Source organism: Anguilla rostrata, chromosome 19 (assembly GCF_018555375.3).
Source record: "Anguilla rostrata isolate EN2019 chromosome 19, ASM1855537v3, whole genome shotgun sequence".
Lineage (NCBI taxonomy): Eukaryota > Metazoa > Chordata > Actinopteri > Anguilliformes > Anguillidae > Anguilla > Anguilla rostrata.
In genome coordinates, this window is record NC_057951.1 from 10,388,191 (window position 1) to 10,415,936 (window position 27,746).

Genomic DNA, 27,746 nt, shown 5'->3' on the forward strand with positions numbered 1-27,746 from the left:
ATCTGACAGGGGTCTCATTAAGGATCAAAAATTTTATTTTCTGGTACATGTTAATTTATATTATTACACATATCCGTTTGACAGCAAATTAGGAATGGAACAGAATTTTGTGCCCCATAAATGTCTTTCACATAGTGAAGCATTGGGTGGGTTTAATAATTCAACGGCTGTTCAGTAAGCCAGTGACTTAAAAAAAAAATGTATCTCACTACAAATTTCTTCAGTCTGTTTTTGAAATGTACAGCTTTTAAAAAGTGGGGAATAAATTGCTTTTCATAAAACATTAAGTCGCCTGAGTTTCTGCAGGACGTGGAACCCTTCGGAAACGCGGCCAGGGTGAATTATTTAGTAGGACCCGTAAACGGACTTCAGACTCAGCGGGACAGCCTGAGCTCGGGCCCCAGCCCACCGTAGCGGGACAGGCTGAGCTCGGGCCCCAGCCCACCGCAGCAGGACAGCCTGAGTTCGGGCCCCAGCCCACCGTAGCGGGACAGCCTGAGCTCGGGCCCCAGCCCACCGCAGCGGGACGGCCCGTGCCTCTCCAGACCCTGGCCCTTTACACCGTCCCATCCCGGGAACCGCCTGCTGAACAAGCAGCTCATCTTTACTCTCACATCACACGGGCTCTCCAGCTGCCTGCTGCTACGCGGCTCACCCGCTGCCTGCTTTCCTGGTAACGCTGCAACCGCGGGATGCACTGAAGACACAATCTTTCAGTGTAATTCAAGCGCGACAGAAAGGGGGTTACAGGAGGGTGTGTGTTTTAGTGCCGACAGTACAGGAGGGCGTGTGTTTTAGTGCTGATAGTGTACGATGGATCGTGTATGTGTGTATGTGTGTGTGTGTGTGTGTTTGGAAAACAGGGTCACAGGGGCTCCCAGTAGACGGCTGCTTTCCCCTCCCCTGTGAGCGTGCGCACATTCTACAGCTGGACTGGGCTGTTTGCGCTGGGTCCCTGAGAGACTCAGCTCCCCACACAAGCAGCATCTGCACTCACCCCCTTCCCAGAATCCTCCACACCGGGCCCTCTTCTTCTTCTCTCAATATTAATGCCTTTCACTCCCGGAACGGCACCAAAGCCAACTGCAAAAAAGAAAAATTAACAGTGAATAACTGAACGGAATCTATTTTTTAGCAGGAAGCGCACGGTACTTCTGTGACGGGGAAGCTGGCTTGTACTGTACGCACAGGGTCTTGCAGCGGCGTACAGTATTTATTCATGACTTATTGATGATTTGGGCTGAGTGGGTTTACCGCCTCGGGCAGACGGGCTGGAACAGCCGTTACTCTGCGCCGCGACGGGTCACCGCCGTCAGAAAGGCCTCAGAAACGTGGCTCCGCCCCCAAAAGGTCGAAGCCCCTGCGCTCGCAGTCGCACAGTGATAAATATGATACTGACCCGCAGTCGCACGCGCCGATAGCATCGGCTAAGCGGAGAGGTCCTCGCTCAAACGCGCTCGCGGGAGCGAGACGCACCGCGCCGCGCCGCGACGTCGCCAACCCGAAAACCCGCCGGGGGGGCGTTTAATATTTAACACCCAGCCGGAGTTCGTCTCCTTGTTGTCACGCTCGGCGGGAGTAGCACCGGAGAGCAGTAATGAGGGGAGCTCGCGCGGCGAACGCCCCAGCCATCGCCCGGCAACAGCCCGGCTCTGGAATAATCTCACGCTGCCTCTCCGAACCCCGGAGGAAGAGAGCCTGTGCTGGCGACAAGGGGTGTGTGTGCGTGTGTGTGTGTGTATTATGTGAGTGTGTGCGTATGTGTGTGTTTGCTCGTGCGTGTGTGTGTATGTGTACGTGTATATGTGAGTGTGTGCGTGTGTGTATGTGTGTGTGTGTGCGTGTATACGTGTGTGTGTATGTATGTGTGTGTGTGTGTGTGTGTGTGTGTCTGTGCATGTGTGTGTGTGTGTCTGTGTGTGTATACGTGTGTGTGTGCGTGTGTGTATGTGCATGTGTGTGTGTATGTGTGTGTGTGTGTACGTGTATATGTGAGTGTGTGCGTGTGTGTATGTGTGTGTGTGTGTGCATGTATGTGGGAGTGTGTGTGCGTGTATATGTGTGTGTGTATGTGTGTGTGTGTGTCTGTGTCTGTGTGTGTCTGTGCATGTGTGTGTGTGTGAGGGGGGCGGCGGATGCTCCACAGAGAGCTCTGGGGTTTGCAGTGACGGATGCAAATTGCAGGCGAGTCATGAATGTAAAGCGGGCGAACTCTCCGTCCCCTGCAGTCCACGCTCAGGTCTGCAGACTTTACCAGAGGTGCTGAGAGTGTGTGCTCAGTGGAGGGGCAGCGTTTGATCTCTTCCCGCCGCGAGGGCCCAAAATGGCGGCAGGAGCTGAGGAGCTTGGCGGGGGGGGGGGATCACAAAGAGGAATGCTTCAACAGAACTGAACACACCCTTGCCCACGGACAGTAATTACGCCTCCCCCCTCCCCTGCCCATAAACCACACGATGACTGCAAAAATCTTTATTGCTAATCACATGCCATTTTTTCCTCACCCATCAGATGCAAGGCTATCTAGTCACGCGTAGCTTGGAGATCTTCTGAGAAATACAAGGAATTTTGATGCCTTCACGTTTCAGATTTGACAGGGATTATTCCTTTGTATTGACTAAATATGGATACTTTTTCCTTAAAATTACATACTCAAAATGAATGTGGCTCACAGAAGTGAACACTAAAATATATATAACAATGTTCACGGAAATCAGTTACAGCACAAATGTTTCCACATTTTACATGGATTCATGTTCTACCAATAAGTCTGCAATTGGCCAGTTGTGCAAAGGACAGGTGTATAATGTGTAAATATTATTCAGCGGTTTAAAGAGACAATGCGTAATGAGGCAGTCACAGAATATACAGCTAATGTGCACAATGTAAGCTGCGTAACAAGGCATGCTGGGAGATCGCCGCAGTAGCCTGTGATCTGGGGCTCATGCAGATATAAATATTGCGCGCATAAATCACTGGAGAATAGATAAGAGGAAATTTAGAGGTTCTCGCAGCTGCAGCGGAACCTGCAAAACAGAGACCGAACACAACGCCGTTTCATAATTTAATTCTGGGAGCTATTAACAGCAAAAAGAGAGATTTTTTTAAACTATAATTTTCCATTCAGGTCCCATTGATTTGTGGCCTGTCTTTCCCACAGAGGGAGGTGCCTGTAGGGTACTGCTTCCCTGGATAATTAAGGCATTAAGGCAGTACAGCAGACAGACACAGCCGCATTGATACTGTGGAATCCCAGCACAGCACGGGCACACAGATCCAGAGTCACTGCATTACTCAGTAGATTCAGCCAAACACTTACCTTGCCTTCCCTTTTCCTAAGGTGCTCTATCCTGCTTTGTCCTGACAGTGCGCTTTATTTAACCAATGAGGCAGAAATGAGCTGGGAGGGCCTAAACAGGCTGTTCTTGCGTCACTATACGAAAATACTGTGGTTTAACCTACAAGTCAACCAATGTTGCTGAAAACAGCCAATTAGCTCATTCAGCCAGGGTAACTGGTGGATACAAGCTCATGCAGGGCACACAATAATTACTAACAATAAAGATCTCAGCAACCCATCAATACATCCCCACTCTACACAGACATAGCAAGCATGAGAGGAGAAGAGAGGTTCACTTACCCACAGCTCTGTAGACATGTTGGCCTCATTGCCCCCACCTTGCTGCTGTCCGCCATTGTTTCACCCACTGCCTGCCTCTGTACAGCTGAAGCCAGTCTGGCTCATTACACCCCCTTCCCACAATCCCCTTGGAAGTAGGCCGGCTCATCATTGGTGTTGCCAGATTTCAAGACTGTGAACCTGCCCAAAGCCATTTTCTCCTCACACAATAACATTTTTAAAAAGTATCCCATTTGGGGTGGGAATCCGCCCAATCTGGCAACACTGTCCATCATTCACCTTTCTCACCAGCACTCCTCTCCCGGTAGGCTGTGATTGGGCCACGCGCGTCTCTATTGTGAGCTGTGATCGGGCAGAGTTTGTGGGGCAGTGCAGTTTTCACTTCTCTGAAGGTTTCGACAGAAAAGGTTGCAGCTCTGCTGAGCATTCTGAATCCTGTTTCTTTTCTTTCTCTTTCCAGCTCAGTCTCATCACCAGCCAAGTGGAACAGTGCTGTCAATCAATCCCCCCCCTCCCTTTTTTTGTTCCTTAATCAGTTTTTTTTTGTTGTTGTTGTTGTTGTTGTTCAAATTTTAATTTCTGCCGGGCCACATTGCTTTGGAAACAGCCAAAACAGAATCCCTCCCTGACAAATATTTGGGCTAAGGAAACGAAGTAGTTGATCTGAGTGAACGCTGCATTGTTCTCTCCTCTAATTGATGAATAAATTCAGTAATAAATGGGGGGAGGCTGGATAGGGGTTTCAATCAGCTTCGCCGACAGCGTTATCGTTCAGGCATCTGCGCTTGTGTGCTGAGCACCGACGCGTTCAGGCCTGCTCTCCTCCTGTCCCTGAGCGCTAGACATTTCCATCCCAGTCACACCCCGCCGCGGACAGCGGGGTAAAATATTCGGCTGTATAAATTCAGAAAGGTAAAAATGTATGCTCTGTAAATTGCCTGCAGATAAGGGTATCGGTTAAGCAAATGGAAACCGTCAAAGGGAAAATGGGGTTTTACACAACACACACTCTCTCCCTTTCTCTCTCTCTCACACACACACACACACACACACATGCACGCACACACACTCGCTCTCCCTCTCTCTCTCTCTCTCTCTCTCTCTATCTCTCTGACACACACACACACACACTCTCTCACAAACACACACACACACACACACACACACAAGCGCGCGCACGCTCACACAGGAACACAGCTCCGTGGATCTCTTTAAGCCTGATATTTTGACAGGAGCAGGAGATAGCACCGCGAGCCTGTGACTGCTTTTATACACTTATTCTTTCATCCCTGGAGAGTTTAGCATTAAGGCATTCAGATCAAAAGACCTCCTTCCTCAAGCAGCCTCTCCAGCACAGGGAGTCATCGCTCAGCAAGAGGAGCCCTTCTGAACATCTCTCTCTCTCTCTTGCTCGCTCTCCCAGTCTATTTCTCTTTCTCTCTCTCTCTCGCTCACTCTATTTCTCTTTCTCTCTCTCTCACTCTGCCACTCTCTCTCTTGCTTGTTTGCTCTCCCACTCTCTCTATCTCTCTCTGACTCTCCCACTCTCTCTCTCTCTCTCTCTCTCCCTCTCTTTCTCCCACTCTCTCTCTCTTGCTTGCTACCTCTCCCTCTCTCTCTCCCTCAGTCTCTCTCTTTCTCTCAGCAAGGTGCACTCATTCTCTGGAGTGGAATTACATGGGCCCTTGTGAAGATTCGATCAGCGAGGGCATTTTCATTCAGAGCGAAAACAAAACCAGGCGCTCGAGTCGTCCAACCAATCACTATCCCAGGGTCTCTTGTTTTTTTTGTTTTGTTTTTCTTTCAAATCACACAGGCTTCCTTTTCCAAGAAAAAACAATTAAATTAAAGCTTGTATTGGGTAATACCTTTAATAATAATTGGAAGCACGGAGAAGTAAATGCGATTTTTCACGGAACAGCATACCCTCTGAGACCAACACAGACCCATGTTCGTAGACACAAAAACACTTTAAGCAGACATGACATGCAGTCTGTATATGTTCCATTGCACTTAACACAGGGGACCACGCTGGACGATGCACACACACAGACCTTTCATTAAAATTAAGTGCTTTCTCTTTGAACCTCGCAATGCTACCAACGTCCGTGTAAATATTATGATCAATAAAAAGAATACCCTGATATCCTGATGGGCTGCCAGTGGCTGGCTACTGCTATGCTATACTATGTTAATGCTGGGGAAACCGAAAAATATCATCACCAAGATTTAACAAGACATCATGGTGTGATTTCATTATCAAATGCAAATGGAATTATTTAGCTGGCAAACCACGTAACCTGGCTTTTGACATTGCAATTTTGGCAGAAATCTGCAGCTATTTCCCAAAGTTAATAGCTCGATAAGCTAGAAAGTGAGCTATCCGGACAGCGAATGACTTTATAACGGCTAAAACAGACACTTTAAAAACAGTAAAAACAATGATTGCATAAAGGTAATAGAGCCTTTCACCGGCTCAGGCAGAGCCTCGATAGCTAATGCAGGGCCAGCAGTGTCGCTCAAAGCAGGGTCTCAGTATTCCACACTGTGGCCTGCTGGGAACTAAATGTCAAACATCAGACGGAAGCATAAAATTGAAAAAAAAAAAATCAAATAAAAAAAAGAGAGAGAGAGACGGAAATCTCCCAAAAACCGTTTGAGCTTTTTCGGGCTGCCTGATTACACGACCTGGCTGCCAGTCAACCTCTCTCAGGCCAATCCCGGTGGAGCAGCCGGGGCTTAAATGCTGATGGGGCTGAAAAGGGGCCTCTTTATTTGGGTAAAAGGGACCAGAGAGCAGCGGCAGTGATTGTGTAAGAACGTGTTGGCCCGGCCTGCATTTGTTCAGCAATGCGCCACCCCCCCCACCCCCCAACCCCGCTGGCTACGCTGGAATGATTTTTAGATTAAATATTTAAAGCCCGCCCCAGATCGGCTCCACAAGCCTCAGGTGTGCCCCCGACGCAGTGTTGAACCCCCCCGCCCCCCCGCCCTTGGTGAGCAGCCGACTGCAATAATTACCTGCCGCTCTGTTTATCGGCTCAGTTCAAGTCTTTAATTGATCATTCATTCCTCAGTCATGCACAAGGGGACACAGAGCAAAGGCTCAACAAGGTAAATGGAGGCAGTGAAATTTTGGAGGGCGGAACGAGAGAAAGCCAGGTAGGGGGGCTGGAAGGGGGATTGGGACAGGTGGGGCGGGGAGTTGGTGTTGCACAATGACAGTAAAGGATTCCAAGGTCAAAAAATGTCCCGGTACGTCATTATCATGCATCATGGCACAATCAGCACCCACCGAAGAGGCAACATAAGCATGTATGCTACCACAGGCTGAACTGGCCATGTGCTAAACCAGGCAGCTACTGCAGACCTGTGCGATACGGATCTGCTGCATCTGCTCTGGGGCGGTCTTAAGCTGAAGCTGAGATACGGTGGCGGGGCGGATTCAGGGTATCTCTGCTATCATGGATATGTAGGCTGCCCTGCTTCGGGCCATAGATGCACCTGGATACCAGCCCTGCCAGACAACAGATCTGGCACAGGAGACCTCATTCTCTGCCCTGTCCTCATTTCCCATCCTAAGAAATACATAAGAAAAGCGATGACAAGAACAGGCCATTCAGCTCACCTTGGCTCCTCATTCTTAAAAAAAAAAAAAAAAAATAGATGCACACAGGAAATAAGAAAAACAATCAATATAATATTATTATATATTCGGACAAGGATTAAAGTTTGTGGCCAGGCATAAAGTAGCAAAGAGACACTGACTAACCCCACTTTTGGGCAGGGGACACGGAGAGTGGTGCCTCTCCCACAGAAGCCTCACCGGGATTGGGAGTCCAACGGTCACTTTCATCCGCACCGAAAATAGCCAAGCGGAGAGCAGGTGGGTGAGAGAGAGAGATAGAGAGAGAGACACAGAGAGACAGAGAGAGAGAGAGAGAGAGAGAGGGGTGGAGAGAGAGAGAGAGAGAGAGAGAGAGAGAGAGAGAGAGAGAGAGAGAGAGAGAGAGAGAGAGAGAGAGAGAGAGCGCTCAGCATATTTAGTATTAGCCTGGAAAAGTACAGAACTGGGACACGCTAGCGTGGTGCCTGATCACGCAGCGCTGTACGGCTCACCCTCGTCTCCGCAGTCTCGTCACGACGAGGGTACACTTTCCCTGACTCCTATTTTTTTTTCTTTCTTTACTAACAGGAGACATCCTTGATCAAGAACCTTTTCCGAAAACACGTGTCAGCAGTTGCTCCTGTCGTCCTGTCGTCTGCTCAGTTGCTGGATTTGTGGCAGTCAGCAGCATTACAGGTACAGGTGCACAGCGTGAAGCTAAGGCTTCCCAGCTATTCCTGAGTGCAGTTTTAGAAATCCAGCCAAAAATGACGACAGATCCAGGTGGTCCTTGAAGACACAATGGAGGAATATGTTATAATGTTTGGGACACTATAAATCCACCTTTTCCATTTCCAAAACAACAGAGAGTGTGTCCTCTAGTGCTGATTGGAGGACTGGAGCCCTGCAGGGGTGCATAATTACCCACAGCCATACCCGGGGGGGGTGGAGGTTATTTTTATGGTATTATTCTCAGCCCACTCTCAAAATTAAAGGTACAGTGGATGTACATTTTTTTTTCTTTTAGGGAACGAAGTTCTCAAACGTACCCCAAAAGCTCAATAATGTTCCATTTGGGTACTAATAAATACCTTTAACATGCAAAAGAGGTACAAATGAATTATGTATCGCTGGCTAGGGATACAGGTTTATGTCGCTATAGGGTGCCACCCCAGTGACAAATGTTTGTACCTATAAAGGTACAACTTTTTTAATAACTTTTTTTTCTGAGAGCGTCGGATAAGCTGGAAAATCAGGACGGGGCAGGCGTCCAAATCGAGGTTTCAGACGCTTTGACGTGAATCGCCTGCTTTCCTGGAGGACGCTTGTGGGGGCAGAATACGGAACAGGCCCGATTTGGAGCTGAGCCGGTTCCCCTGGAGACGTCTCTGCACCTGCACGCCAAAAACCGTTAAAAATAACGCTCTGGGCCCGGCCTCTCCAGGCACGCCTTGGCTGCTCTGCAATGTTTTCAGGGGAGACGGGGAACAGGGTAAATGTCTGCGCAGACGGGGATGCGTCTGCGCGTGATGCGCGCGAGAGCAGGACAGGCACGCTCCAGACGCGCGGTGGGGGGAAAAAAAGGCGTGTTTACCCAGCGCGTAGGCTCCGCCCACCACGTGTCACTCCAGGGGGAGCGTGGGACAAAGGCGGGCGGGTTTGAGAGAAGGTCAGATCAGCGGGTCTCACTTAACCCTGAACAGTGAAGGAAAGGAAATAGAGGAGTGCGTTTGTGAGTGACGGACAGCGTAATGGACACCAGGGAGACGGGCTCTCTCTCTCCTTCAGGACACTCTCTTATCAATCCTGCCATCAGCTCTGCAATTTCCCAATGGTGCTTTGCTCAAAATCCATTTATTATACAAGGCCTGTGTGTATGAGTGTGTGTGTGTGTGTGTGCGTGCGCATGTGTGTGCGTCTGCATGTGTGTGTCTGTGTGCGTGTGCGTGTGTGTGTGTGTGGATGGACGGGGGAAGGGATGACACCTGGATTTCCAAAAAAAGAAATCCTGTGCACAGACTTCGCATTTGATGCCAGGGATTTGTGAAAAATTTTAAGCTGTGCCTGTCATGTCAAATCCTCCCCTAGTGTTAGCATTTTATGAATGAGTCAGTGCAATGTGACGCGGGTAGTGTTTTTTTTAAACCAATCACGTTACTGGGTTTTTAACAGGGTTTTGTGAATGAGTCAACCTTCTGCGGCTGCTCTTCAGCTGAACCTCTTAGCAGGACTGAATACACCTTGAGGGCGACAATTTTACTACATTTTTATTTAATTTATCACAAGCAATGTTCTCCTGCCATGGACACACCGGCTTCTTTTTACCAGCTGAGAGATTGGGTTGGATCTGCATTAGCTGCATTAGCATTTTGCTCCACCACTCTGTCCCTGTAAGCTGAGTCACCAGAAGAACGTGGAAAATGGAGATTTTATGCTCTATTTTCTTTCCTTAATTTGCGATGTTTGTCCTGTTTTTAATGCAGGAGAAGTAGCATTCAGCTAATAATTCCTCTAAATGGCAATTCTGGCATTAGCTCCCCCACCCCTAGTTTAATGACTTGATTTTAATGCTCCCCACTGCAAGCCACAGAGTTCACTAATATGTCTTCTCTAAAAGGCATCCGCGGTGTTTAATCACTTGACTGATATCAGTACTCTAAATCCCATCTACGGTGTTTACTCACATTAATGATGCTTCTGCTCCGAACACCATCCCCACCATTCAGCCTTGTCATTCGCTCGTTTGTTTCTAATGGAGGACCCCTTCGAAGCCGGGCTCTGCTGTTGCACAGAGGCGGCCAAGAAAATGCCTGACTGGCAAGGCCTGCGCAGCAGTTTCTGTGTCCCTCCGGGTGGACCAAAGCACACACCGTCTCTCCCCAAAAGTAGGGCCCCCACCCCACAGCTCTCGAACCCGAGTGCTTTTCGCTCAGTTGCGGTCCTGCCGAGCGCCTGACTCTCCCGTTTGCTGGGCTGGTGCTACAGGTCTGCACTGTAAGGGGTCTTCAGCTCTCGGGCTGAGGAACCATTGTGTAAATTATTTTCATTACTGGTTTCCTCATGGGCTGACTGACCTGTGGACTAAATCCCTGGCCTGTATCTGGCCTGGCTTGTACAGGACGTCCTGCTCCCGGTGTCCAGGGACGGGACCCGGGGAACAGTAAATTAGGGCAGAGTTCCCAAACTGGGTCACAGGAGTGTATGAGGTGGGTCCAGGAATGAGCCTGTACTCCACTAGGCTATGCTAGCATGCATATTCGACAGGTCCCTGAAAGGCACTAAATTTCTCATTTGTGTCCCAAGATTAAAAAGCATGTCTAATTTGGATCCTGATATTAAAAAGTTTAAGCACCAGTGGATTATGGGAATGAGCTCACTCAAATAAAGCCAGTAATGGCTCAGACCAAGTTTGGAGCCGGTCACCACCTGTATGTGGAGCGGTGGTCGCTATGTAAAAAGCTGTGTAAGTCACTCTGTATAGGAGCATCTGCTAAACGCCTGTAATTTAATGTAATGTATTGCGATGTAAAGGTGGAAAGCAGGCAGGTTCTGTTGCGCCCACTTCAGTGTTGGCTTGTTTCTGGCCTTCACTCATCGGCAAAGTGGGCATTTCAGCCTCTCTCGCTTCGCTTCACTGGCACCTGGGTGCCCACCGGGCACTGCGGGTAAGAAGCCCATGATACCGAGGTTGCAGGTTCAATCACGAGGTGGGGGCACTGCCACTACGCCCCCGAGCGCGGTACTTAACCTGAATTGCTTCAGTAAATATCCGGCTGAATTGGACCCGTAAAACTTTAGATGCGTAAGTCACCCTGGATCAGTGCTGCTGAACGGCTGAAGGTGCTCTTTCTTTCGGTCGGACCCGAGCCTCACTCTCAGAGGCGTGAAAGGATTTGGTGGATTTGGTATTTTCAATTAGGCAGCTGTCAATCAAGCGGTCCTAAATATCACCAGGAATTTGTCCGGGGTTGGTCTTCTCTGACGTAAAGTTCAGTTCTATTTAACAGTTTGTTGAAATAGTTTATGGGAAACAAGATCCATTTTTCATGCCGGCTAATAAAAGAAGATGCTTTCACGATGCAAATACGACGCGGCGATATTTACGGCCGCCGTTACGCTTTGCTGGACTAGAGCTGAACTCCCTTTTTTGGCAGCAGGAGAGCGTAATAGTAAAAACATGATTCAGCGACCGATGATATTTAAAAATAAAAAACACTCAAAACATTAAAAGTGTACACAGGGGGAATGGACTTTTAGGTCTTGGGCTGGACTCCAAACACGCAGGGGTGAAATACGGGACGGTTCGCGCTCACTTCCTCCCTACGACAGGAAGCCAGGAAGGACGATGCGTCACCTGCTGGTCCCGGGGAAAGCAAACACAGGAGCAGCCGGGGAGAGGTGAGAGGAATCCTAATGCAGCCCGAGCACCCCCAGCTCAGCTCTGTGGACTCCGACTGCCATCTCCAACTGCCACCGAGGCCGAGGAAGCAGAGGAGAACCGAACGTATTCATACAGAGGGAGGGAGGGAGCGAGGGAGGGAGGGAGGGAGGTAGAGAGGGAGCAAGGGAGAAACTGAACATATTCATACAGAGGGAGCGAGGGAGAGAGGGAGGAAAGGATGGAGGGAGAAACTGTGAATGAGTCACATAGTGACAGAGAGAGAGAGGGAGAAAGAGACAGAGATAGAGAGGGATAAAAGAAAAGAAAGAGAGAGTACAAATTAGCGTGAGCGCGCTGATGAAGGAATGAGAGACGGAGGGAGAGAGGAACAGAGGGTGAGAATGACAGGCTCAGTAATGGACTGTCTCAGAGTAAACCATATTTGGCTTCATATTTGCTTTCAGGACTGTGATATTACTGTGTACACTTCTGCTTGGTGGCAGAGGATATAACACTATAATGAGAATGTGGACTCTCTACTCTCTCTGTTCAGTTATTAAGGATGGTCTAATTTAGTGATTCATTTGCAGGTACACCTGACTGGGGACGCCTGGGAACACTCAGTACTCATCAGTACTGAACCCGGGACATTAAAAAACAAGCACAAGGGACACACCTGGTCTTCTGCAACCGGCCCTCTCCTCAGCCACACTGATCCTGGATCAGCCGTGGCAGAGATGTCAATCATCCCCACCCACTGGTCTTAGTCACCGGCAGAACCTGTGAACGGGAACCAGAGGCCGCCGTTGCCCTTGGAAACGAACCAGCGGGGATCTTAATGCTGCGCGGTCCTCTGTGCTTTGCCCAGTGCAGCTTCACTCTGCGACAGAGAGAAGAGAGAGAGAGAGAGAGAAAGAGAAAGGAGAGAGAGAGAGAGAGAGAGAGAGAGAGAGAAAGAAAAGAAAGTCTATAAGTGAAATTTGGCACCTCAATCACTTGTTCAAATTAACTACTTTCTGGGGAGGAAGGAAAGTGGCACTCCGATCAAACAGCACAGACTTACACAGACTGGCATGTTACATTGACCGTGTATAATTGAGTTCAGTTGAGATAAAAATCAAGCCATCTTGTTGTTAGTGTCGTCAAACAAAGCTAAATGCAGTCAATGTAATAAATAAGCCAGTCAGACTGAGCGAGAGATAGAGAGAGAGAGAGACAGAGAGAGAGAGAGAGAGAGAGAGACAGAAGACAGAGAGAGAGCTTTCATCAGAATTTACATCAGTAATGGGATGTAGCGTTCCGTTTCATCACAGGCTTTCTGCTCCCTGTCCTTGGCTGTGATTGGCCGGTAGGGCTGTGACTCCAGGCGATCTGGTGGGAGTCTCAGGCCGTGGGTAAGCTGTCACAGGTGCACTCCGCTGATTACCTCTCACAGTCTCATAAAATGAATCTCCGGGCACTGGTGATTCCACATACGTACACTGCAGGGCGCGTGTCGCTCGGCGAGATCTAATACCCTCCCCTCTCCCCCTTAGCAGATGTGCGGTGAGCGGCTTTGACACAAAATGGCTGCCACACATCGCCTAGGGTGACGCTACATATTAGTGGTGCTGGGCATGATTTTCCTGCCTTTCACTTACAGAAAGCACTTTGAAATCACAAAACGAAAAATACTACATAAACAAAATCATTCTTCTTTCTTGTTTTTGTCATTGTCATTGTCCTTGTCATCCTTTTTCTTCTTCTTCTTACTATTATTATTGTAATTATTATTATTTTTTTTTAATTTAATTTAATTTATTTAAATTTTTATTATGACACTGCCGAAGGGCAGGGGCGGAGACGACAGGGCCGTCCCGCTCAGGCCGCGGTTCCTCATTCGAGCGGAGCGGGTCCCCTCTCCCGCGGGAGCGAAGGCGCGTGACGGGCTGTCAGCCTGGCACCGAAGGCCGCAGCGTTCAGCGCTCACCCGCTCCCACGGCAGGCGGCAGGGCCTCTGAGCCGCCGCAGACAGCTGGGAAATCACCCACCGCTGCGGAAGAGCTGAGCGCCTCTGAGCTCTGTGAGGCAGCAGAGAACGGGAGCAGAAAAAAAAAACACACACGTTGCTTATAACACATATTTTGTCAGTTAAATCAGTGACCCGTAAGGCATTGCGACAGCTTTTATAATCTTTTCCTAAGAACCGAACTTCTACTGGCAGTTTGTGTTTAATTTAATTAAATTTAATTGTTTCTATTTTAACTGAACAGAGCAGCTTGTCAAAGCACCAATCCCGAAATATTGATCTGAAATTACCTTACTATTGTACTTAATTAAATTTATTTTAACTGTTTAATTTTAATGATTTAATTTACTTTTTTTAACTGAAATTGAAGGAGAGATAAAACAGAGCCAATGCCACAAACTGAGGGAAAACTGACACATATTTATACAGTAAAATGTTCAGTGTTAAATCAACTCTTACAGAGTACATGTGCCCCTACTGGACTCATATGTACTCTGATAGAGTTGAATTAACACTGGATATTTTACCGTGCATGAGCAAAGGGATGTACTGCTGCAGCAGGCTGACAGCCCTTCATTATTTTCTCAAGACTCGGCAATTCATTATCGTCCCCTGCACAGGATGCGTGTCCCGGGTCTTAATCTCAAGAACCATATATTCTACCGCTGAAGGGACAGTCAACAAAAATAAAATGAATGTTGATGATGTTTTTTGAAAATATTTTCAGCGAAACATGTTTTAATAATTGAATACACATTTTTTCTGTCTCAGGAGGAGGTGTGCAGCTCAGCTGGAGTTCTGTGCCGTCGTGTAGCAGTCACGTCATCACTGCACAGTCACTGCTATCTGCGTGACGGAGACCTTCATATACGCTCAAACACTGGAGACTAAGCACTGGTGACAGAAGACTAACCAGAGGATACTGGAGACTAACCACTGGCGACTGGAGACTAACCACTAGAGACTGGAGACTAACCACTAAGACTAACCACTGGCGACTGGAGACTGACCACTGGCGACTGGAGACTGACCACTGGTGGCTGGAGACTGACCACTGGTGGCTGGAGACTGACCACTAGAGACTGGAGACTAACCACTGGCGACTGGAGACTGACCACTGGTGGCTGGAGACTGACCACTGGCGACAGGAGACTGACCACTGGTGGCTGGAGACTGACCACTGGTGGCTGGAGACTGACCACTGGCGACTGGAGACTGACCACTGAAGACAGGAGACTAAACACTGGAGACAACTGCCTTGTGGCTGGGGGAACATTGTGGCTTTTTCCCCTGGATCTGCTGGAGCGCTCAGTCCTATCGGCTCCGAAACACGGGGTTTGTGATCAATCCTTTTTTTCAACACAGGGTGGGTGAGGAAGAGCGCACAATCTTTGAGCACCACTCGAAAACAGCCTCTCTCTCTCTCTCATCTTACCGCACAACAGCCCGTACGGAGCGCCGGGGCCTCCCGGGGGAAATACACCGGTTCCGCCGGCACTCAATTCAGCAGAGCATCCATCCAGGACACAGACACTGGAGAGCCGCTGGGAGCCCTGCCGCGCGGCAGAATGACAGATAATACAAACGGAAAGGGCTCTCCGCGAGCGGCACAGCCAGGGACCCTGCTGCACAGAGCGGCGCGGAGCAGAGAGGGCGCCACCCGCTGGCCCGAGTGACTAATTACGCCCGGCTGCGGCGCCGTGCGGGACGATGCCGGCGACGAGAACACAAAGAGCGGCAGTTTGAGGAAAGGCTGCTCTGCGCGGGACACTCAGAAGCACAGCTCGGAGAAACATTACTGCAGCCCTGCCATAATTATAGCCTGTGTTTTCAAGATGTTTTCTTTTTTTATTACCAAATAAATAGTTTAATAGATTAAATATAAATAAATTCATGAACCATAGATTCATACTAGTGCAGTATTTCATGAAATAACTATTGGTAAAATATATATATATATATATATAGAAATTCATAAATTACATTTTTTTGCTCTATCATTTTTGGGTAAGTTTGACTACGCAATCTGCAGGACAGCACTATGAGAACATTAAAAGACCGCAGCATGGCAGAACTGAGTTTTGTCATCAGTGAAATGTCCCACGAGTACTGGGGTCTGATAATTTTCTAAATGGAACACGGCCCATTCGCTGTGCAATGCTGCCGCCCAGTGGACGGTTAGCGGAATTTCATATTTTTCTTTTTATATAATTCACAGCATGCGTAAAGCGTTTTTAGATCACTGTGTTTATATAACTGCGTTTATGAAAATTTTTTTAGACGCCATAATTGCCCACAGCTGACATAATTGCAGCCCCAGTCCCAGATGGAAAATCACAGCGCTAATTAATGCAATGCGCTGTTATGACCCAGAAACTGCAGTGATTACGCAAGCGCTGCAGCTGAACCGCGCTGTTGAAAAGTAAACGGAAGTTTTTCTCTAAGCTGCATCAACTGTTCTTAACTTGATTGGCATCACTTTTTTTATGTTTGAACACGCATAAATTTAGGTCAGTACCAGTAGAATCTGTTATCCATCTTCTTTTTATCTGTTAACATACTCAGAGACTGAAGTAATTCTTTAGCTGAACATGTGGTATGCCTGACCTGACCGAAAGGACATTTGAATCCTGACACAATTTAATTACCATTTAATACAAAAACAAATTGCTTGTCTATTAGAGTCATTTGTGCCACATTAAAAACATACTGTATGTAGAGTTACTTCATCCTTCTAAAGTACCAGTACATGACTTCAGTGTGTTAAACCTTTTTAAATTAATCTTAAGGTCAATGATAATAACAATAAAGGGCTTTATAACACTAACACTCTGCCTGAGCTGAAAGATAATCAACAAGCCAGTTTTCAGTGTTTTTGCTATCAAAACAAATGATGAAGATAGAAAACTGATAGATTTCCTTCAAAACAACTGCTGTCACACAGTTTTAAAACCTCACGCACAGAACGACACACCCATGCTATTCATAGCCGAGCAAACAAAGAAAGGATTAAAGTAAGTCACCCATCAATTTAACACGCCTGTTTTTAACCTTTTTAATGCATGCTTGTGTTCAAAGGCTTCAACACAAGCATGTATTTTTATTTTACTTACATTTTAATCAAGTCATGACAGCTACCTTAGACCCAAGTTGGAGAATTAGTGTCAAAGTAAAACAAAAAATTGTTTGTGACTTGACAGAAAACTTGCAACAGTCTGATGGAAAAAAAACAGAAGAGCACAGATCTGTGTTCCCCTTTGAATGCAAACAAAAGAACAGAAAATATCTTTTTGTTTCTCCACTTTGAAATACGATCCTATGCCACTGCACAGTGAAAGTATCAGTACAGAGCCCCCTTAATCCCTCTAAAGTCTCTACAGAATGTGGAAAGTTGGGTTTCAGAGATTTTTCTCCTCATCATTGGAAAAGAAATCTTAAACTTGACAAATCATTTTCAATTGCTAACTTTAAACATGCAATTCATGACTCTGTGACTGAAATATGCTCCTGCTGTTAACCTCTGCTCTGCTTAATTAGGGTTACACTGCTGTCACACTCTCCATTTGATCTTTATAACTGGTTTTACTTGCTTGCAAAAGATATTTCGATCTCAATGGTGTATGTTCCAGGTTAAACAAATGTCAAATAAAAAATGTAATAATTGTCATTAAGGTATTAGAGTAAGATTATTTCTGTTTGACAGACAGGGAGAGGTGACGTAGACTAATATCTAAGAAAGGGCTTACCTTTAATCCCGCTCTGTCATTGGCTGGGCCCTCCCATCTCAGGAATGTCATTGGACAGGTTGAGTTGTACATTCTACAGCAGGTGAGGACACCGTCCACACGTCATTTTCACTCTAACTTCATCTTGGAAGATGTCTTCTGAAGGGGAATGACCAGGTATACATCCATCACCAAGGTAATGTTCATATTATTTTTTTATCCCAGGGTTATCCCAACAACACTGTGGGCCTGATGCTGCATTGTAAAAATATTCAGCTGTTAAATCAACTTTCAAAGAGGATATATAGCCCATTTAGAGCTCATGTTTACTCAGAGTTTAATTAACTGGGCATTGTTTAATTAACATTGATACTGGCTGCTGCTTAGCCTCACTGCTTTAATAAATAGATTACACTGTGATATACAATCTGATATAGTGTATGAAGTGAAAGCTGTGTAAGGTGATCTCTCGCCCACTCCTCTCTGCCTCCTGGATCATGTGTCATATGGCTGCGCATTAAGTGTATTAAGATTTGCTTGTCTGAGAATGCTCTCCGCACCGCTGGCTTTGAAACAGGTGAAGACCAGCCCAGACATGAGTAATGACACGACCTTTGACCCCAGCCTCCTCACCTCTCAGCTTGGGGAGTACATCCTGGTACCCTTCGTGGGGTTCACCCTTTTTGGGATCCTGGCATCAGTGGTAATTCTCCTGAATTTCCTGCTTTCATTCTGTATATAAACAGCCATGGAATATAACTACTCCTGTTATTGCGAGTGATAATCTCTGTGGTGTCCTTTATAACATTAACCCCTCTGATGTTCTATACCAATAACGAGACATCATCTCTGTCTTCAGGGTGCTTATATAAGAAGGCAAAGGTGAGCTTCTCTTCTACTCGTCTCAACCTGTAATTCTGTTAAATTTGTGGCCCATACATAGACATGTACAAGGCATATTTCTTTTTAAAAAAACCTGGTTAAACACTTTGAATGTTTTTTTTTTCCATCATTAAATACCAGTGCAATTTCTGGAAAATACCGATCCTTTTAAAGGAAAGATTAATTTTCACATGTATTACGACCAGAATTGTCGTAAGCACTTCAGACTTATCTGAACAATGTTTGATGAGACTTAGTGTTTGGATGGCTATAAATTTATATATAAAATGGATGTCTACACTCACCAGGCTCAACAGCAGTTCTTGGACCATGCGTCTTGGCCTGTCTATGGTTCTGGGCTCAGACAGGAACTCTTTTTTTTTCACGTTTCACTTTGTACTCAGGGCTTACCTGCTGGGGCTGAGAAGGAGGCGTGTGGGGGCCTACGACTCCAGGGCGCGGTGCTACGAGAGCGACGGGGACAGAGACGAGGAAGAGGAGCTGATGGTGAGAAGAGGCTCTCTCTTTCACTCCACTGCAGAAAAGGCTTTAAACCACAGCCTCAACAGCCAGGCTCATATGATTTACATTGGCCACGCTGCGCATTTACAAAAACCCGCCAGGGCTTGCTAACAATGCTAATTATACATTAAGAGCCTTTCTCAAGGGGCTCCCGCTCACTGGTTATAAATGCACACCACTGCTCCATACTGCCCTATTTTTTCCCCACTGTTCCTTTTACGCACTGAAACCACTTTAGTTAGGTCTGCCAGCCAGTTTGAGAGAGTTTGTTTTAACTTTGACTTATGCAGACATCAGCAGCCAGGGTATCTCGATTATCTAATCAAAGTGACTCTTGTTAAAGTTATGGCCGCCACCTTCACCTGTGACCTCCCCTGGCCAATGGGGAGAGGCGGCAGCAGGTGATCACATGACCACCCCCTCCCTCCCCCCTCCTTTTTGCACGCATTGCAGGAGCCACTCTGGAAGGATGAGGAGGACTTCAGCGGATCGGAGTCCTTCAGCTAGAGACCAGCACACAAACTGTGATGTCACACCCTGCTCAGGACCATTTCAGCCAATGGGAGGAGAGGAGGAGCAGAGCTGGACCGACAAGCCACAGGGGATGGGATCCGTTGCTGGGAAGGGGACCTCCAGGGGACCTCCAGGGGACCTCCTGCCAGAAAAAAAAATGAAGCACGAGTTTGGGCAGCTTTAATGACTTCATATGAAGCAGAAAGTACATTCTAATATACTTGAATATTTATTATTTTTGAAGTGTTCATTGTAAATGACTGCAATAATGAAATATCAAGATTTTTCTGACTGTCGGGCTTCACTTCACAAGTATGTCGTAAATTTATCGGAAATGCAGAAATGTGTCAGAATTTGAGAACTTGTACTTATCTGAGCTGAGCATCACAAGCAGCGCTGACACTGCAGATATCCAGCACTGACCTAGAGGTCCGTCTCAGGCAGCAGAGAACATTCGGTTGTGTAACTCTGCTTTTGTACAAAATATGTCTCTTGTCTAAAGGCTGGGTCTGTCGAAATACAGTATCTGAAGAATATTTGGTTGGATGCACCAAGCGGTCACAAACCAGCATGATGCAAGCTGTTGTCTTGGTACCTTCTGTAACTCGATGTTATTTCTGACTTCCTCTGAAGCGAGCGAGAAGCGCCAAGCTCAAGGTCAGCCTGGAGAGTGGCGGTAATCGCACAGGATTACTCCTCCGCTCTCAGTGGACAGGCAGGGAGACGGACAGCTTCTGTCTGTCTGTCCGTCCGTCTGTCTGTCTGCCTGTCTGGAGCAGCGCTCACTCCTCTCTGAACACAAACCCAAGGGTCAGGTGTGAGTTTGTGTCTGACCTCCTCAGATGTAGACAATTAAACCGGTCTATCTCTCTCTGCTGAATCATCATGCTGCAAGAACACACACACACACACACACACGCATGCACGCGCACACACACACACACACACACGCACACAAATGCATGCACGCACGCACACACATGCACACACAAACACATCCACAAAATAAACTCATCAATACATTTATCAACATGTATGCATGCATATACAACCCGTGCATACATGCATGTACGCACAAACACACAAATGCAGACATCTTGTTCGTGTGTGCATGTATAAGAGCACATGTATGTGCATATGCGTTATGTATTTGTGCTTCTCTCACCCATGTGTATATGCATGCGTGTGTGTGTTTCAGCATATTACTATCCCACTAGATGCCGTCATATATCTGCAAATAATAATAATAATAATAACAACAACGATGACAAAAAAAGGGTATTGTGCTTGCACATCAGTTTAATCAATTTTTTTCTCACCACCTGTGTCAGTGGCGCATTTAAGCCTGGTACGACATAACTTTGTACTATAATTTTTAATTACGTCTGCAAATACACTGAATGCATATTGCAGGGATGGTGTGGTTAAATTGATTAGTGATAACTGCATTTATTGTCATATGAAAAAAATACTCTTTTACCAAGTAATACAATTTCAATTATCTCATGAAAATAATAAAATTGTATTACTTTATTAGGTTAAAGCGCATTTAGAACTGAAGGAAATATTTTTTTTTAGTAGAGCATGAATTCTTTTCTTCCCTCATCTCTGAAAATACATGGTTTTGTTGTGAATGAGCCATTTATGAGCGGATGACTAACGGCAAACTTCGACTCCAAATGCTGGATGAACTGTACAGTGTCGAAGCCTGACGCACTACTGCGCCTGCGTCACTCCGCCCTCTTTCTCGGACAATACGCAAGAGGAATGTACTTTGCCCGAATTTTATCCATTATCATAAATATGAAGAAATGAATTACTACCTGGTCAACGACAGCATCGTAATTGTATCGTCTGTAGGTGTGTTGGACTGAAGGTTGTATCTCGGTTAGTTGATTGGCTTTTTTAACTTAAAGCGAGGCACGCATGTGTGTATTACTTTTTTCGGCGACATGAAAAATGAAAAATAATGTGCAATGGTAGTAATTGGAGTTGTTCTAACGCTATATTCTTGGTTTGGTTTGCCACAATTGGAAAATCACAGAGGCTACATCGTGTGTTGATATAATTCGTATATATTTTCGCCTAAATCTGAGATATCTGTGTAACATCATCATAACGAAAATAGATTCACGGCGATTGGTCAACCGAATCAACGCTAAAGAAGGAACTGAAATTGTGTTAGAACGGAATCTTTAAACTACAGAGAACCCCTTGTATGGACTGTCTGCGAGCACGACGCACATTTGGAAACCGAGAAGTTCCCACAAATTGCGCTTAAACGCGCAGATATCTCGTGCAGGCACTCTCCTGCAAGTACCCACACCCACGTTATTGTCCTGTTGAAAATGGGGCCGCGGAATACGAGAGTGAATCTACTCGTCAACAATGGCAAGCAACTGGTGCGCAGCTTCCTTCTACTCGTGCACTACGCCGCGGAGTTCATGGGGTTTGTTGCGCGCTCTGTCGACGGCGCCATGGCGCTAGTGAGATGGACTGCGCTCTCCGCCGAATACACAGTGTCCCTCTTTAACTCGGCCTACAAGCACCTGCGCTGGTGGGACAGAAGAGGTGGAGCGACTCCGCAGATCTGCTCGGGTAGGGACATAGACTGAGTGAGGGGAGAGAAGATTGGGATAAGTTTTAGTAGGAGAAAAACCTTTTATATTTGCTTTTGATAATGCCTAGTGTCTGTTTCTGTCCATGATATTTTATATTTTGATATCTTACAGTGATTTAAATCATATAATGAATTTCCTATATAATCTTCCTATATATTCAATCCTGATCCACTCAAGACCAGCCAGCTACCTCTCAAACACGCAAAGAACTGGACCTCCTGCTTATATCTTGTTTTCATAACTGCTTTCCAAACTTCGAATGGCAGCGATGTTTGTAGGCCTGTAAAATGGCTGCACATCCTACAGTGGGAGAGACAATAGCCCTCCAGTTCAGAGAGAGAGCACACTAGCATGCTTTTTTTCTTCTGCATTCTCACGTGTCTCACTGCCACAGAGGCAGCTGGCAGAGACACCGGACTGACCAGAGGTGGCGCTGTTCTGCCATGGTGGTGGGGGACTTTCTGCCTGACCTGTCGTGGACGGACAATGATGGCCACCTGTGTGTCACTCAGCTGTGCTGCCAGCTACTGCTAGCATTAGCGCAGTGGAGTGTGTTAGTGCACCCAAGGACTGCAGCACCTGTGAACCTGTTCACTGTAGCATCTGACAGTGAGCCACATAAGGATTCTATGGTGGGGGGAGGAGCTTCCTGAAGAGAAGACTGAAGTTTTTACTTGTCTGACCAAACACTGGTCTCCCAATGCACAATGCTGAAAAATGGGTGGTAGGTCGCAGGGGTCAGAATGTAAGAGTCCTGCCATGTGTTTCTTCCACCCATGAACTCAGCCAGCTGATTTCACCAACTTAATTCTACCTCCTGGCTGAAGAATTGTCCTAATTATCAAATCCGGGTGATGGGAGCGAAATACTGGGGGAGGGCTTTTACTTCCTGATCCTGGAGTTTCCGCCTCTGACATGACCTCTCTGCCCAATGGCCAGGGTTCTGAGTGCATCCCCTCCTGGCCCTGCTTTAGTGCTGTGCTCACCACTGTGCCACTGGAAAGAAATCCCTGCACTTCTCAAGGATTGCCAGGAAGAGTCTCTTCACAGTGCATCTTACGGGCAAAACGTTACCACCCCTTGTCAATTTCACCATATATTTTTCAGCATTGGAAAGGTATCAGACTAAAATCAAACCCAACAGTTTAAATCAACTGTGCAGCCACCACCGTGGCTTAACCGGAGATTGTAATGAAACCAACTGTCATTCTTACCTTAGCATCCCTGGAATATCGCTGAGCGGACAGTTTCAGGGTGGCGTCCTCTGCTTCCACTGTAACTCTCATAAGAATGAAAGACGTAACTGAAGGACACATGACAGAAGGACACTGTTATAATAAAAGCATATTTTTTTTTACATCTCCTTTACTAAAAATAAATATGATTATCTAGGGTTATTGTAGACCACTTCCTACAGTGTTAAAACCACTGCAGTTCAGTTGGGTTTTTATATACAACTGTTTGTGTTGCAGCAATTGCAGCTCTTGTGAGATTTTTTACATTGTATTGATTATGCAGTATTAGATGTGTTTTGCATCATATAAGACAATTAAGTTGTATTTTTTTAAAATTCTGAGATGGGACAGTATTGTAGTATCATTGAAGGAGTACCCCACACGTGAATGGCTTCAGTAAATACATCCAGCTGTATAACTGGATATTTAAAATGTAAGCTGTGTATGAATAACTATGTCTGCTTATTATGCGTTGCACTGCGATGAGTTTGACTAGAAATACGAGTATACAAATGTGATGGAAATGTACCAAAGGGGCTTCTATAGAGATTACTGAGTCCTTGAACTGGAAGAGCAATGTAAGACTCAGTTCATCAGTTTGGTTATAATCCCATTAAACCAAAATGAAAGACTAGGTGTGTTTCTAAACTGTTCTTCTTCACAAGCATTGCGTAAAATACCGACATTGCCAAAGACACTGATAACTAACAACGGAAGTGCTGCTTTTGTACATGCCTAGAGGATGTAAGGTTTGATGGTCAAGTCTGTATTCTAAAAAACTTTGTTGAGCTATTTAAAAATATATAGGGATATTTACCAAATGCACTGTTCTTCTTTCCTATTCCAACCAGAAACAAATTGCATTGTTTTACAGAAAGTTGATAGAGAGCACTAATACTTTGGCATGTACAGTAAAGTCACATTAAGGTGATCTGCATCACTTTAACGAAACGAGGTTCGTTGCTTTAGAGGTCAACAGTGTTGATCTCCGGTTGTGTTGTGTAATGACTCAGACGTGAGGATGTATTATTCCATTTAAGCCATCTAGACGCTGCACATGCAGCCTCAGGGCAAGGGGATTGGTGTCAAGGAGAGAGGAGAGGTGATGGGCGTGGCAAGGGAAGGGGGGGGGGGCCGGGGTGGAGTGGTGGGGGCGACGCTGGTATTTAAGCTCCGACATGCCAGCACTTCCTCCCAGAGCCCTGTGTTGCGTGACTGTGAGGAGAGGTCCTCAGCAGTAGACCAATCGGGTGAAGAGGAGGAGGTAGAATCCCAGCGTTCGGCGATGGGGAACTCCAGCGGGTGCACGGCGGACGACATCCAGGCGGTGGAGATGCACCTGTGGTACAAGAAGTTCATGACGGAGTGTCCGTCGGGCCAGCTCACGCTGCACGAGTTCAAGCAGTTCTTCGGGCTCCGCGGCCTGGACCCCGAGGCCAACGCCTACATCGAGCAGATGTTCCGCACCTTCGACATGAACAAGGTTGGTGGGGGGGGGGAAACAGCGCTCTTACAGCGACCTTAATCCCAGGCACACCTCAGCTGGGTCCGCCTTTCAGGGCTCTGGGGTTGCCAGATTGGGCTACTGTTTATGTTATTGTGAGGAGCAGGTTAAAAATGGCTTCGGGGCCGGTTCACCGTTTTCAAATCTGGCAACACTGCTTGGCTGTCGAGACTCTTTTGAGTGAGTGGGGGTGGCACTCAGGCATCAATATGTAGCCTCCCCCTGTGGTTATAAATGATTTAGTGTTGTTTATATTGGTGCCTGAAACAAATTGCTGGTTTATTGCTCTAACTTTAGGCTTATTGATAATACTTTACAACAGGGCTGCCCAACCCTGTTCCTGGAGGTCTAATGTCCTGTAGGTTTTCAGTCCAACTCTAACAAAGCCACACCTCATTCAACAGCTAGAGATCTCATTGAGCTGCTGATTAGCAGGTGTGCCAAATTATGGTTAAAATGAAAACCTACAGGACAGTAGATCGCCAGGAACAGGGCTGGGCAGACCTGCTTTATACTATTGCTTACAAACAGGCCTTCTGTGCTTCATTGGTGATGTCACACGTGTGTGCTCCTGAGACTAACTCTGTACATGAGTGAATCTGGGTACTGTACATGAGTGAATCTGGGTAAGGAATCCAGAGGCTCATTAATTCAGGCAACAAATACAGCTCAGGGCCCAAACTTAATACACCTGCAGGTCACGTTCATAATCACCTGAATGTCACCTGGTAGAAAGGTGAGCTGTCCGTCACCTTGTCTGTCCTCGTGATCACGGCACAAATCCTCCAGGCCCAGTCCAGACGCAGAGCCCCAAACAAGGCTGAGGCGCTGCCGGAATTTAAATCAGGATTATGACGGGCTGTCCGGTGAATCACAACTGCATTCCCTCCCCCTCCTTTCCTCGTGCTGCTGACCTCAGCAGAATGGCTGGGTTTAGCAGTGATAATCTCACGCTGAATTCATTATAACGGCCTACTGGCTATTTATAGCACAGCACAGTGTGCTCCTTTCCCGTGTGACTTTATTTTTACAGTTGGTTATAAAAAAATTTTTTTAAACTCAACTTTGTCCAGAGCTTGACATGCTGTAATACTCTCCATAAACTGTCATACCATGAGCTGTTACCCTCTCTGCTGCTTGAGAGTGGATGAGATGCTTGGCGAGTGCCACTGTGTCTTGCCCCTCAGCTCCCCCTGGTGGATGCAGAGCATCCGTGCACTACCGCAGCCCAGCTCCCCTGATTCCACTCTGTTCTGCCTCTAGCTTCCTCCATTTCCTCAACCAAAACAAATGGGGCAGGCAAAGCGCTATGCTAAATGTCTTTCTACAGGTACTTGTAGGGCCCTGTGGCACCAAAAACAGCAGTGCTACCTACTTTTAGACAGGCCCCTGACAGTGCTAAAACAGACCCCGGACAGAGGTGTCCCGCCCCTGTCCAAACTGAGCCTGGTTCCCCCCTGGGTTGCAGGACGGCACCATAGACTTCATGGAGTACGTGGCGGCGCTCAGCCTGGTGATGAGAGGCAAGATCGAGCAGAAGCTGCGCTGGTACTTCAAGCTGTACGACGTCGACGGCAACGGCTGCATCGACCGGCACGAGCTGCTCAACATCATCAAGGTGAGCGTCGGAAACGGACGGCCCGCACGGCATTGTGGGTGCAAAAGCTGCGCGCGCACTAAAATCTGTGTACGGGCTGAGCGGTAAGACGCTCATAGTGGTTTGGGGGGCGATGTCAACGTTTCGCCGCTGTGCTGACGGGGCACATATTTAACTGACCTGCGCAGCCAGCACAGCAGTAAATGTGTAAAATGCTGCTGAACTGCAGATTGTTTGGATAGTCAGGAAGGCAACTATTTAACAACTGGTGTTATTCCTTATGAATAATAAATGTGGAAACTCTATAAATAACTTTGCATAATATTTGAAATTGGCCACATGGGGTTGCCTTGCCTTGCCTTCCCAAGGTCCCAAAGTACATGTTCAAGCAAAGGCTCAGCTCTTGTTTTAATTTTTATTGTCATGGGATTCAGCACTTCCGTCAGAATTCCCCTCAACTACAGCGATACACGGCGTTACAGGAAGAGAATAAGCTGTGGGATGCCATGTTGGGTTTTTGTGACAACCTGTCGCACACTTGGAGCCCATCTTCTGTCTGGCACGCTTTTTTCTGCTGCACCACTCATTCTGAAAAAATCTCCCCTGTGCTCCCCCCCCCCCCCCCCCAGGCTATACGTGCCATCAATGGCACCGAGTCGCAGGAGACTTCTGCAGAGGAATTCACTAACCGAGTATTCGACAAGATCGACATCAACGGAGACGGTTTGTGTTCCCCGCCACTTTGCTCGTTCATAATGGACAAACAGCCATTTAATATTCAAAATAAAGGCCTTGCCTCGCAAACAGTGTGGAGTGAGCCACTTGCCACTTGCAATGTCTCCCCAGAAACTTTCCTCTGATTGGCCGATATTTTTCTTGAGACAGGTCAATTGCACACACAGTCTTCAATGGTATGGCTATAATGGCAGATTAAACATTTTTTGTATCTGCTCTATGGATCTCTGTTTTAACTGTCTATAGAGGCAGGGACTCTGGCTAATGCTAATCTCATATCTGACTGGCTCAAAAGGTTGAGTGTGCCAAACTGGGAACTAACACTTTCAACCTCCTGTTCACTAGGGGAGCTATCACTGGAGGAGTTTGTGGAAGGGGCGCGGAATGATGAGGATTTCATGGACGTGATGATGAAGAGCCTGGATCTGTCTCACATAATGGCCATGATCCACAACCGCAGGCACAGCGTTTAAACTCCCTCCCCCCCACACCCCCCACACCCCCCACACCCTCCACACCCAAACCCCCGGCCTCAGCCTCTCCTCCACCCTGTGACTCTCTGTGCGTAACAGGAGCCCCCTGCTGGTCAGACTGTGTCCCTGTCCACAAGCGAACATATTCTGCATATGCAGAATTACTTTTAAAGCGCAAAGAATCTGAAACGATCAACGTGTATCTGCCAATACAACTAATCAATTTTTGGATGTACAATAAAAATACAACGCTGAAATGAGTAGTTGTCAGTGATTTTATTTCCCACATTAGCCTTGACTCATTTC

General features: G+C 46.9%; 1 protein-coding gene across 1 annotated transcript; it reads left to right on the top strand.

The window, feature by feature from the left end:
• Positions 1–522: 522 nt before the first annotated feature.
• On the top strand, positions 523–27,698 carry LOC135245881 (guanylyl cyclase-activating protein 1-like). The gene is made up of 5 exons (XM_064319240.1): positions 523–533; positions 24,396–24,614; positions 26,104–26,253; positions 26,862–26,955; positions 27,313–27,698. Exons 2-5 carry the CDS (start codon positions 24,417–24,419, stop codon positions 27,438–27,440), a joined length of 570 nt encoding a protein of 189 aa, XP_064175310.1. The 5' UTR covers positions 523–533; positions 24,396–24,416; the 3' UTR covers positions 27,441–27,698.
• Positions 27,699–27,746: the final 48 nt, after the last annotated feature.